At 43.9% G+C, this 13120-nt stretch overlaps 1 protein-coding gene across 1 annotated transcript in view; it reads right to left on the bottom strand.

Moving 5' to 3' along the window:
- Positions 1 to 13120, bottom strand: part of stard9 (StAR-related lipid transfer (START) domain containing 9) — a 45861-nt gene that overhangs the window by 1864 nt on the left and 30877 nt on the right. Inside the window, exons 21-31 of the mRNA XM_039785422.1 lie at positions 12543 to 13023; positions 5494 to 12330; positions 4820 to 5017; positions 4504 to 4687; positions 3767 to 3913; positions 3024 to 3123; positions 2638 to 2804; positions 2420 to 2484; positions 2048 to 2250; positions 816 to 895; positions 232 to 390 (exon numbers count right to left, since the gene is read on the bottom strand). Coding sequence (XP_039641356.1) covers positions 232 to 390; positions 816 to 895; positions 2048 to 2250; positions 2420 to 2484; positions 2638 to 2804; positions 3024 to 3123; positions 3767 to 3913; positions 4504 to 4687; positions 4820 to 5017; positions 5494 to 12330; positions 12543 to 13023 — 8621 coding nt within the window. The remainder of the gene's footprint in view (positions 1 to 231; positions 391 to 815; positions 896 to 2047; positions 2251 to 2419; positions 2485 to 2637; positions 2805 to 3023; positions 3124 to 3766; positions 3914 to 4503; positions 4688 to 4819; positions 5018 to 5493; positions 12331 to 12542; positions 13024 to 13120) is intronic.

Below are 13120 nucleotides of genomic sequence, written 5' to 3'. Positions count from 1 at the left end.
CTTCCACATGTGGAGGTCGGACAAAAGCGGCGCGTTGATGTTTCTTCTTAAAGCCTGTGTCATCTTCCCACAAGTGTTTTTGAGACTTTCACATTCACACAGAATGCATGTATCCATCTATGATCAACCTAAACATCTGTGCTTTTACTGGCAGTTAAAATGTGGCAGCGTTGCTAGTGAGCACAACACATATGTCAGCTTGCGAAGTAGTTTATAGCAACCATGTCTCACCTGTAGCAGGTAGATGACCCTGGTGGCTTCCTGTCCATCCAGTCTAATTGGCTGCAGGATCCAGCAACTGGGCATCATCTCCCCACGGACGGCATCCACACTGGGACGAGGCAGAGACTCCTCGAACACAGACTGCATTGCCAGCACAGACAAGCCACCCTGAGCCAGAGGGCAAAAGGGGAAAACCATCAATAAAATAGGCAGCGCAGTCTTTTGATCAGCCAAGAGGCAAGTGTACGCTGAGACTGATAACCAACAGCTCACACGGCTTCTTCCACACCCACAGCCTCTGGGTCAGTGTTGTTTCTGTGAGCATGAGTAGCATCTAAAGTAGTATGTACTACATTGGGTGCATGACAAACTCAATGCCACGGTTTACCATTAATTGGTCTTCACTAAAATAGACAGCACTGTCTGTTTTGTTTCCTGTCGCACTAATATGACAGTAAAAGGAATTTTCTCCTTCAAACTAAAGCGTGATTTTGTATACAACAACGTATGCAGGAAATGCTCAGTGAACCTTAAACAAGGGCGACAGGCAGTAATCATCAGGACCGGCTGGTTCATTTTGCAGCTCTGCTTACCTGTTTGGACTCGGTGCTGATGCAGCAGAAGTCCCGCGGCTGGCTGAGGTGGCAGGTGGATGGATCCGTTAGTATATAAACTAAACAGAAATACAGAGAGAATGTGTCAGATAGGATTAAATGGTTGATGAAAAGCTGGAAATAAAAGAAAATATAAAAGAACAAAGGCAATGGAACAGAACATTATTTGCTAAACAAGGTTATAAAGCAATTTATTTTCCAACCTTCGGGGGGGGGGGAAGGTAAAATTCAACATACCGGTATTTATATTAAGATATGATGAGCTCTTATAATAAACAATACATCAGTGTGTGGACACAAATAAAACTTTTGGTCAGAGCAGGGTAGATGACGTAAGAGAGGCCCGATAATGTTGCAAAGATATTAAATGCCACATACTGCAGGTGTGAGAATGGAGTTGGTCATGCAATACATTAAGCTAGTCAGTGATGAATGGGACTGTGTTGTGGGCTGTACTATACACAGCTAATGGATGCAGACGCATCATTTGAAGCAAATGCATTTGCAGGGTCCTCAAATGCCTTGCAAAAACATATAAATAGTTTTGCAGCAAAGACAAAAATACGTTTCTCTCTTTATATTCTTGCAAGAATAATATTATTTGCAAGGTAGACTCTTCCATCACATCAAGCTCACATTGCAAATAGCCAGTATTTATCAGTATCTTATAAACTTCTTCTTTCCGTGATGAGTATCTTATGTTGATGTTTCAGGTCTACTGATTATACCAATCAAGTGGGATTTCAGAAAATCAGCGTACAACATTTTTAACCTAGGTGAAAGTATGAGAGTATAAATCAGCAAAATGTAATTAAAGTAACAAGAGTAAAAGTGCTCAATGCAGACAATGTATATATCATAGTATAAATTATTACTGATGAATATATGTATGAATTATTACTGATCAATGAATGTGTAAGTAGCATTTTACTTTTGTAGTTGGTTGCAAAGGAGCTAATTTTAATTATTTTATATACGGTTGGGTAGTTTAATCCATAAATATCCAGTATATTCTATAAAATGATTGCATGTTTTTTACGTTGTCAGATTAATGTGGTGGAATGCCTGCTAAATTTAAGAAGAGTAAACATATAAAGACTATATCTACCTCAAATAGCTCTTGACTAGATTTACTTTGTTACATTCTTACACTGGTACTTTAATGTATAAATTAATGTGAGGATATAGACTAAGCAGACATGTTAGCCCACCCAGCTGAGTGCTGTCATCTAGTGGTCGTGTCCAGACAGAACGGAGCGACTGATGATACATGTGGCTCTTGGACAGCTGGCAGATGATGTTCCACAGACTGTCCAGGGGTCTGTCCAGCTCCCCGGCCCCAAGGAAACCATGGACAGATGGGCTGGAGGAGGGCTTGTAGTAAGCCTGGATACCTCCTTCTTCTCCCTGGTAGCTAAATAAAAACAGACATAATACATTAGCGAATTAATATTTGTGATTTTGAGGGACTTAAGTTAAGCCCTCATTTTGCATCGGATTCATCTCAGACAGAGAGGAAGTCCTTGATTTGAAGGTTGATGATTTTTTTGGATGAGTTTATCAAAGAGAGTGACTGAGTTCACCTCCAGCCTGCTGTGGCCTTGCCCGTTAGCAGGTTGCTCAAATCCCCAGAGGAAGCCAGTTGTACCTGTGGAGACAAAAATTTTGCAGTTCAACCTGATACAAACGTCTGATAAGGGTAGATTAAAACATTGGTTATAATGTTTAGTCAATAACAGTGGCATTTAATGGCTGGGTGTTTTTCAGGTGTTTTTACTGAAATAAAAAAGGTTTGGGTTACCTCAGCCAGCGCTCGACCGAGGAGACTAGATGTGATATCCTGATAGGTTGTGGATATGGAAGAGGTGGAGCCAAAGGAGGCGTTGCGGTGACGTGTACAAGATGGGGGTGATGGAGATGAAGTCATCAGGGGCTCAAACCCGGTGACAGGAGGCTCAAGGCGAACATCTAGCAGAACACAATGTTAACATGGATTTTCAATACAGAGAATATGGAGGGAGGTTAAGTGCGGCACTAGTGAGACATGGTCAAAACTATATACTGTATATTACTTTCTAAATTTTAGAAGATAACATGTTTTTTTTATTAAAGCAAATTTTTAGCATACTTTTGACAGTGTTTTGCCCATGTCTGTTTAGGTTTTGTGAATCTCAGACCAGTACTTACCCTGGGCAGACAGCCAGGCTCTCTGTGACTTCACACTTTGTGGACCACATATAGGAGGACGTGTCCTGACCTTCAGCCCTTCCTCGTGGAACCCTGTGATCTGAAGGAAAACAGTAACAACGACACAATTACCGCCATGTTGCTCATCAAAAAAGGAAAATTACACTTGCATTATAAAAAACAAACAACTCGAAGGTACTTGAGCTTTCTGGGGGGCTCCTAAGAAGCTTAGTGCTGGGGAAAGACGTTTATGATGGGCTTATGGTGTTGTCATTTATACATATGTTTATTTGGTTTATAGTGTCTCTATTTTGTTATCATGCTGTTGTATGGTCTTGAATATGGTGGTTGATGTGTCGTCTTTTCTTGATTTTTGTCTGGGTGGGTCTCCTTAGAGCGTTCCAGATAAGTTCTGCAGTTTAAGGAGTCAGTGCTGCTCTGTGATAGCTGCTTTCCATTCAGAAGAGTTCAAGTCCTCCATAATATTACAACGCAGGTCCCCAGGAAAATGGAAAAGAATTGTGGTTTGACATCATGCTTGAATTTTCATACAAGCTGACCGCCAAAATGTGCACAAATTCCAGGCGTGAGATAATCCACCTGAAAGCATTTGTCCCTAAATAACGTCAAGTTTGTGAATCTGCTTGTGAACTTGTATGTTCTGTTAAAATAAAAAAAATTAAAATATACATATATATTTTTTTTTACAGTCCCAAATCTTAATGTGTAACATGAGTACCAACCTGTCCAGTCAGAAGTGGCCTGTTGCCATGCTGTAGCTGGGCAGTGTTGCCGCTGTTGTACCCCGACGTTGGTCCAGAGGAAAGGCTCATGCTGGATCCTGTGCATAAGGTGCTGTTACTGATTCTTGTCCGATGCCTCGGGTCGTCCTGCAAGACGGGAGACACCAGTAAAATAATTGTCAATACTGCTGGGTCGGGAATAAAACTGCCAGCCCCTGAAAATCCATTTAAAATATCTTATATTAACTATATTTATGTCAGCCAAATTTATAGGCCAATGTGTTGGAATGTTATATAAATCAGGAGGGGGAAAAAATGATATATATATATATATATAATAAATATATGATATTTTTTTTCCTGATTGATACCTTATCAAATCCATCTAATGTGGAGCCAAAACAAGTTGATCGACAGGAAATCAATCGTCCACAGTTTTGATAATCTAGTAAACGTTTAATGCATTTATCAAGGAAAAAGTCCCAATATTTGCTGGTTTGAATTTGTCAAATGTGAAAATTTGCTATTTCCCTCTCTTTTATGATATATAATTTAAATATTTGGGTATTTAAATGATTGGCAAAGACAAATCTATTTCACAGTTACCTTGGGCACCGAGGACCTGGACATTTGTCACTATTTTGTGATATTTTATAGAACAAACAAATAATTGATTAATCAAAAAATAAATCAACATATTGAGTTGCAGCCCCTTATATTGGTACACAAAAACTGACCTTGGCTTCCTGAGACAGGGCCTGCTGCTGTAGCCTCCTCTTCTCCTGCTCAGTCCTTTCTCGCAGTCGTTCTCGTGCTTTCGCAATCTCAGTCCTGGCCTCCTCCCTGGCTCGGCCGTAGTCGCGCAACAGCTGCTCAATGTCAGACGGACACTGGCCCTCCCCTCGTGGGGGGTCTGATATTCTGTCAATTAGATAATTCAGTGAGATCCAGTCAAGTTTTCAACACTAAACCTAAAAACATTTATGTTTTAAATTTAAGACTAGTATGGGTATTTATTTTTGTTTTGATCTTGTGAGAGAACTAGTGTCTTACCTGGAGCTGTCTATCACCTCTTGGCGGAGATGTTGCAGGTATTCTTTACGTCGACTGGGCATGGCGGCAGACACCTTGGAGCCAGCCTCTGGTGGAGAGGAGCGGGGATGTTTGCTGGGACTCAGACTACGAGCTCTCCGGTAAGTCTGGAGACGTTCCTCCCTGTCCTGCCTTAAACCTTCAATACTCCTGCGGTGTCTGAGAGGAGAGAATCACAGAAATAGAAAATAGAAGGACACAAATCAGGTTAAAGTCTTAGAGTCTTTTAGCAAATTCTGCAGTACATTTAGGTAGTTTAGGTCACCTCGTTTTATCAGTTTTAGAACCGAGAATTGGACGTTAATACCTTTACAATACAAAAGTGTCTGCAGTATCAAGTATCAAATACTGTCAGGCATCGAACGCTGGCATCAAATGTGTGGTCAGATTTTTTGTCTTGTCTACTTCGTCTTTGATCATTTCCTGATCAAAATTAGGAAAGTTTCTAAAGAAAATAAGGTTTAAAATTTTTTAAGAAATTGGCATTTCTTATATAGCCGCTTGTGTTGAAACAATATTAAACAGTGATGCATTAACAAGTTTAGTTTTTGCTAAAACGAAACCTAGCCCTAATCTGTTTAAGACAATGGCATTATATATAAAAAAAGGAGTATTTGGGTCATGTGTATTCTTACCTAGCATACAGCTGCTGTTTGGTAGTTGCAGAGGTCGGGGGCTCCAGCTCTTCTCTGGTCCTCGGGGACAGCATCTTTAACAGTGTATCCGTCTCTCCGAGGCCGTAGTGTAGCTTAGCCTCTGTCAGCTCCACAGTCAGCGGTGTCGGGTTCATGCTGAGGTTGACCGTCGCCATCACCTGCTCTCTCTCCTGTCGCAGCCTCTCTATCTCTCTCGTCCTTCTGCCGCTCTGGGCTGCGAACTCTACATTTGAGTCGCAGCTCTCCATCTCGCCCCACTGGGCAAAGTTTCTGCTCTTGTCGTGTTCTTTGGTAGGAAATGTGGCCACTTTGTTGGAGTGTTGTGAGTGCTGAAGGTTAATGCCCGACCAGTTGGTGAACTTGTTGTGCATGGGCAGGTCTTCTGGGTCCATCTGGTGGTGTTTACACTGGGACACACTGGCGATGGGTTTAATGTTCACGAGGACGTCTGTGCTGCACTCGCTGGGTGCCATCGACACCACATCGTCCTCTTGGAGTTGAACCGTTCTGCTGCTGACCGGGGGTGAATTGTAGGAATCAGGGCAAAAATCACCAGAATCAACTGCAGGTCTTGATGTTCTTCCATGTCTAGCTTTAGCCTGCTGTTTGTGCACATCAGTCTGTCTTAATATGGGAGAGATGTTGTTCTGCATAGTTAAATCTTTTGTTGAAGCAGAAGTCCGCCACTGCTGAGAGCTCATCTGCCATTTGGAGTCTTTATAGGTAACACTTCCCCTGTCAGTCTCTGTATATCTATCCAGTGATGAATTTATAGAGCACTTATCAGCGCCTTTAGGGCTTGAGCAACTCATTTCACTCACCTTCTCAAGTGATACAGACTCTGATGTACAAGAGGAAACATCACAATCCGGTCTGGGCATTTGATCATCCTCTGAAACAGCTGTGCAAGCTAAGTGTTTGCTAGAAGACACAGTAAGGCTGTCTCTCTCAGAATGATGGTGTGTATTTAGTGTTGATTGGTTTACTGTCTGCTTCATCTGCAATCTTACTCCCACAGTCAGTATGGGAGATGATGCACGGTCTGTGTATGTAGCTTGTTTCTTTAAAAAAAGCGATGGGTCATTTCTTAAAGAGGGACTGTGATTTTCTTGGTAGGCGTTTTTTGATGATCTGCGGGAGACTTCAGATACTGTAACACTCTTTTGGCCCAGTGCCTCGGGCGTGCTTTGCTTTGAGCCTCTAGAAGAAGCAGATCTTACACGTCGTTGACATTCACCTGCAGTCTTTAAAGGAAGTGATTTCAGAAGGCCATTAGACCTTTGTGCTGCAGCAGAGGTGTTAAAGATCAGCTCAGGCATGCTCTGCATCTTTTCATCTGTACTCTTCACCGCACAGTGCACATTTTTGTCTTGGGACACACTGACAACCTCAGAACCAATCACTTTGACTATCACATTGACTTCATGAGGTTTTGGACCTCTCACTGGGTGATGAGCTGCGACCTTCTCTGCTGGTGTTGGAGACCTTTCTGTTTGGATCCCAACATCTATGGCTGTTTGAGTTGAGCAGTCTCTCCGTGTGCAGTCATTAGACTCACTGTAAGACATGCTCATATTTGACAAGTTGACACTCCTCAGACTTGACTGGAGGGCTTTGCCTGTTCTCATTTCCTGGACGTCCCCCAGCAGGTCCGAGGTGCTGTCGATAAGCTTTGAGAGGCGAGCCGACATGCTTTCCATACTGGCCCACGTTGGAGATTCTTTAATGTCTACTTTGGTTTTCTGTGTTACAGGTACATCAGTGTTACTCCTTTTGTGCCGCTCTCTCCTCTTTGGAGCACTACTGCTGTTACCAATATTTACCGTCTGAAGGCCACACTCTGTTTGAGTGCCATGCTCACATGTCCTCCTTCTTTGTGCCTGTGTTTTGCTTGCCTGAGACTCTTGCTCAGACGAGTACACAAACATAATTTCATCCACCTGACTGGAGTTGTTACCAAAACCCCCAGGATGATTGTCACTTGAAGAACTGCCGGTCACTGTCAGATTGGCTATATGATTGTGAATATCAAGGGACGCCTGATGACAGGGCGGGAGTGGAGATGTTTTGTTCCCTTGTTCCTTATAATCCTCCATACTGCTAAGCGTACTGGAGAGTCCCTTGTTGGTGGCATAAGTGCTCAGATGTGAATTGAAAGGAGAGTTCTGCCTGTTCAAACCATTGTCAACGCTACAGCATCTTGTTATACGTTTCTCAGCGCTGTTCAAAAGTGGAGATTTACAGGATAGGTCAGCAGCACTCCCAAATGCTGGGTTCTTATAACAGTGTTGGTCCGAGTCGTCGCCTTGCCACTGGTGAACAAACGGGTTGATGTCACTGGAGGCAAAATGCATATGGGAGTCCTGCTGTGGTTCACTTTTCTTTGCATACAGGATGTTTTTTGTCCTTTGTGACAATGCTTGAGGGGATAAAGAGTGACTTTTTTGGGAGTAATCTCTGATGACTTTAACTTCACTTTTACCCTGAGTTCCAGCAAAACAAGTCTTCATTTTAAATTTGCTCGCTGACACTGTGGTAGACGTATCTGCAGCCTGTCTGACTTCTTCTTTGCCATTACTCTGAGCGCCAAGCTTTACACATTTGGAGGAGAGCCGGCTGTGATGCCCTCTGGTGGTTATGTCTTCCTCCTCATCCTCATCTGATGACTTAAGAGAGGACTCGTATGAAGACGGGGGATGAGTCTGGATCTTAGACTTTCTGAACCTCTTAGACTTGGCCTTCTTAGACATCAGAGCATGATTCTCCTGTTTATCACCAGGTGTGTTAAGCTCAACCTGTTTTTTGGACATCACAGATCCATAGCAACTTGTATTTGTGACGGCATTCCCCTGTGGTATTTTGGGTTGTTGCTGCATAGAACCAGAAATCCTTGCTTCATATTTTGACTCTGCGAAGATCTTTGGGGTGAATGTCTCTTTGTCTTTTTTCACCGCCCAATCTTGTCGGCTGTCAATATGAGTATCCTGATCAAATTTGCACAGTGAATTTGATACATTTTGGCATTTGCTGTTGTAATTCAAATTGACCACACAAGTCTGAGCCAAGTCATTTAAATGACTCTGTGGACAGCTGAACTCATCCTGTGCTGTGACACAAGGTTTACCCCCTTTTGTGTTGACTGTTCCACCATTTCCATTACGGCCAGGAGAAACATCAAACCCTTTCATAGAGGCATTCTCATCAGTGGGTGTCTTCTGGCTGCTGTAATGTATGTGTGGTTTGAGTTGAAGACTTCCTCCATCAGATAATGATTGTATGGCTCCAGATGCGTCAGGACTATTTTGGAAATGTTGAATCGTCCTCGGAGCGTTCCGTTTGTACGAGTAACAACCTTTATAGTCAACACTTAATGTGGCTTCCACATTGACATCCTTTACGGGATTAGATCCGCAGTTTTCTTTTGCATCACCCATGGTGGAAGGTTTTTTATGGGGTATTCTGTGAAGTTCAGGATTCACAGCAGGGGCATCCAAACAGCTCTGGAGGTTCACTTCATTCAAGCAGGCATCATGAATGATGGGATTAAGATGAGAGGTTACTTTTTGTTTACCTGAATCATTCACTTCTTGACACATAGCATCTTTCTCCACAGCAGTTCCTTGAGAATTATCGGAGGAATCACTCATTGAGGACAAACTAGGCGTATTCGGTTGCAAAGTGGGGTTGCCAGAGTGCTCAGACTCTCCGTGGCTGTTGGGTGTCAGATTTGATTGGATGTTTTTGGCAGAGGGGTTTTGGAAAAAACAATGGTCGATTACTAGCTTGTTTGGTGTCACATCAGAGAAGTTTTGAGCTTGGTCAATCTTCGGTGTTACTTCAGTAGATAAAAGCATGTTGCTCTCAAGGCTAGTCCTCAATTGAGCTGGCAGATCTGATGCCAGGTGCACACTGTTGTCCACTGGGTTTTCACTTAACCTTTCCAGTGAAAGGTGTTCAAGGATTGCTCCTTCCTTTATCTGATCACTCATTTTATCTCTCAGCTCTTTTTCTGTCCCTCTATTTTCATCACTATTACAGCCAAATTTACACACGGATGATGACAAAGCATTCAGGCTTTGACTCCTGCTCTTCCTGTCATCATTGCTGCCAATCAATGACAGTCTCATGTGCTCTTTGACCACCTCTGAGATTCTCAGGTCAATGGCACTACAAATAGCATCTGACTTGCATATGTGTTTTCTGTTTTCTTGATGTTTTCTGGTGTTATGACTTTGTGATTCCCCTGCTTTTGTTTCTGCAGCTACCGCCTTTATTGTTACATCTCCCTTTTCAACGGCTTCCCTCTCTCCCGCAGAGGTACCACTCTGAGGACTATTGTCACCACATTCAGAGTCCTCAAAGATCCGTCCAAGTTTCCTGCTCATGGGATCAGAAACTGGCGACACCTCTGAAGCCACTTTGTCCTGTCTAACGCTGCCATTAACACAAACAGAATGCACGGCAGACTGTTCGCCTTTTGTGTTATTATTGTCATCAGGCCAAATATAATCCTGGCTGCCAGCTGCTGCAGAGCAGAAAGTTACCAACTCTCTGCTGTTGCTCCTTTTTGGAATTTTCAGGCTGCACATGAAAGCATCCTGTTGGTCTTTGTTCCTCTTCCTGGAATTTTTACAAGCTGATTTAACAAGCTCCTGCTGTAGTGCAATGTACTGCTCAGTGCCTTGGGTTTCAGCCTCATCCAACATTTCCTCCCTAGATCCATATTTGGCGTTTCCAAGCTCGTATTGCTGACTATTTTTCAACTTTTCTGTTGCACCATCTAGGCTGCATAGTGCTTCATCTTCGGTTGACAGTCTGAAAGCACTTGCAGGGTCAGACATCTTGTTCAATACTGGACCTTGGTTAGTAGGACTTGTAGAGAAATGCATTACTGACGGACAACCTGACATACACATTTCAGTGTCAGAGGACATCGTAGTGTCAACGGTCACCATGTCAGGTTCATCTGTGAACACCTGAAGCAATTGTACCTGTAATTCTTGTTGTTTAGTGTAGAGGATCTCAGTGGGTGACACACGATTGGTTTGATGTAAGGTTGGTAAGGATGCTGGGCTTTTGATGCTGCTGTAGTCTGGAGTAGCTATAGCTGCCTTCCCCTTATTTTCTACTTGTCCGTCTGATTGTTCTACACAACATCCTACTTCCTTCAGGGCTTCATCTGGCGTTGTCAGAATCTCAGAGTCTTGAAAATCGAATGTGTCTAATGCGCCCCTTGAATTTTCAACACTGGGTTGATCCTGCACGGTTACATTTACACCCTCAGTGCTGGTGAATGTTGAGCTGTAGCTTCTAGATCCGCTCTGAGAATCTGAGAGGTTCATATTGGTTGGACTGGGACTGCTGCTGCTTCTGCTGCTGCTCTCTACACCTTTGAACATCATTTTTCTTTGGAAAGGCAGAGAGTCTCTGTAAATTCTGGGACTATCTGCTGCGTCAGTGGAGGACCAGGCATCGGTGAGTGCCAGCATGTTTTCTGGCTCCATCACGCTGCAGCTACTCAGGGAGCGTGGGCTGATGGTCGAAGTGGTCTGCATGTTCCCAAAGTCCTCAATCATTTTGTGTACAGTGTCTCTGCCTCTGGAATCTGCTACTAATGAGTTGCGGGAAAGAGGCTTCCTTGTTGCACCACTGTGTCTTGATTTTGGGGAGTTTTGCTGGCTCCAATACGCCTCTGCTGGGATTGCCTGAGGTTTCTGAGGGCTGTCCCGGTCTAAACTGATCTCTGCTGTTCTATTGTGTCGCATGGATGAATGGGAGCAATCTGTCACCAATGAGTAAGTTGGCACCACTGTTCGGCTAAGTTTCTCCACTGTTGAGTATTTCCCACTGCTCTCCACAGCCAATGAATCCTTAGACATCTGACTGTCTTCGCTCTCTGCTTCACTCTGAGCTGCTTCCTCGTGTCTCAGCTGCTCTGCTAAGGCTGTCACATAAGCGGAGGACAGCGAATCAAGAGAGAAAAGGCTCTCACAGTCTGACGTTCCTTCATCTCGGTCTTCTTGCTCTTCCTCCCATCCCATCAATCCCTGCTGTCTCTCGACCCATGTGCTGGTCTTGTTCATCAGAGCCTCTGTGCTATGCCACCGCCTTTGTTTAATGTCCTCAGACAGAGTCCTTTGGTCAAGCTCCTCACACGAGACCGCTGTTTTAACAGCACATTTGCTTCGGCTAATTTTGGTATCTTTAAGGCTCCTGTCTCTTCTTTGTTTCCAGTAAAATTTGCTAGCTATTCTCCCCAGAGGTTTGGGACCTCGGCCTCCAGTCACACCTGATGGTGGTTTCCTGAACACTTTGGACAGGGCCATTTTTAACCTGGGCCCAACAGAACGAGAGGAAGTCTTCTCTGTGGTTTCTGGTCTGTTGTTACCTTTGTGACTTAACTCATTCATGCAGGGGACAATCTGAGAACTGGTTTTGCGTGCTGTGGGTTCATGTATGTTTTTATTGCCGACTGGCTGCAAAATAGTTCCAAGTGGTGACTTCAGAGTAACTGAGTTCTGATCCGATCTGTTCTTGAAAGACAGGCCTCGGTTTGGCAGCAGAGGTTTTCTTTCTGGTCGTTCCCGGCAGGGCGGAGCTTGGTGCTCCTCTTTGGCAGCTTGTCTGATATTTTCAGAAGAGCTTACTCTACTTCGGCACGTTTGACTTTGTCCTGAGAAGAACGTACCGGAACAACTTTGGGTTCTTTCCCGTGGAAGACACTCATCCGAAACCCACTCCCTGCTGCCAATGGAATCAGAAGTCGTGGAGGAATTTGACGTCAGTTCTGTGGATCTGTTTCTCTTAAGGAAGTGTCTGTCACAGAGAGAAAAAGAAAGACTAATCAGAATAAGATCTAAATTTAGGAAAATATTTATGTAAAGGAGGCACTAGCAAACACAAAACAGCTAGATAAAAAAAGTGCTGAAACATTTTGGACTGTATTAGCCTGTTAAAAGAAAAGCAAAGAAGTTTACTTTTTGCCCTTAACGCAATTAACACTAAAGGTTTTACAACTATGTGCTTACCTGAAGATAGGGGTGTTCTGTGGGTAGAGCCGGGACAGAAGATCTGCTGAGAATGAGTGTCTACGAGAAACAAATGGTCTTCCTTTGAGCTTTGTGGGGGACCCCAGCTCAGGAGACTCTGGGCTGGCTGGTCCTGGAGGCAGGGCCCTTTCCAGTCGCTGCAATTCCTTCTTAGCTTCCAACAGATGCCGCTTGCGGGCGATTCTTTCCAGCTGGTAGTGCAACTTTTTCCGACGGATGCGGCTCTCGGAGCGGCAAAGGGCGTGATGCTTTAGTAGCTCCTCCTGCACCGCCTTCTTCCTGGCCCTTACCACCGGGGACGGATGGTCCACTGTCTGACCTTCCTGGTCCTCAGATGCCTGACTTGCCCCTGGCTCCAGGAGGGGTGCGGGGATAAGGTCTGTCTGAACTCCAGACTCTTTGGTGATTCTCAGCTCTACAGTTGTTAGGCGCCGTTTCTCCTGCAAAATCCACTGCTGGACTGTTGGGTAAAGATTTACAGGAGGGAATCATAAAGGGTGGATAGCTTTCACAAGCACAATATTTATCAATATACTAAATCTGATGTGGTTATCCAG

The sequence above is a fragment of the Perca fluviatilis genome, chromosome 20 (assembly GCF_010015445.1).
Source record: "Perca fluviatilis chromosome 20, GENO_Pfluv_1.0, whole genome shotgun sequence".
Taxonomy (NCBI): Eukaryota; Metazoa; Chordata; class Actinopteri; order Perciformes; family Percidae; genus Perca; species Perca fluviatilis.
The sequence above is the reverse complement of the archived record's forward strand: the minus strand, read 5'-3'. Positions and strand labels throughout refer to the sequence as shown.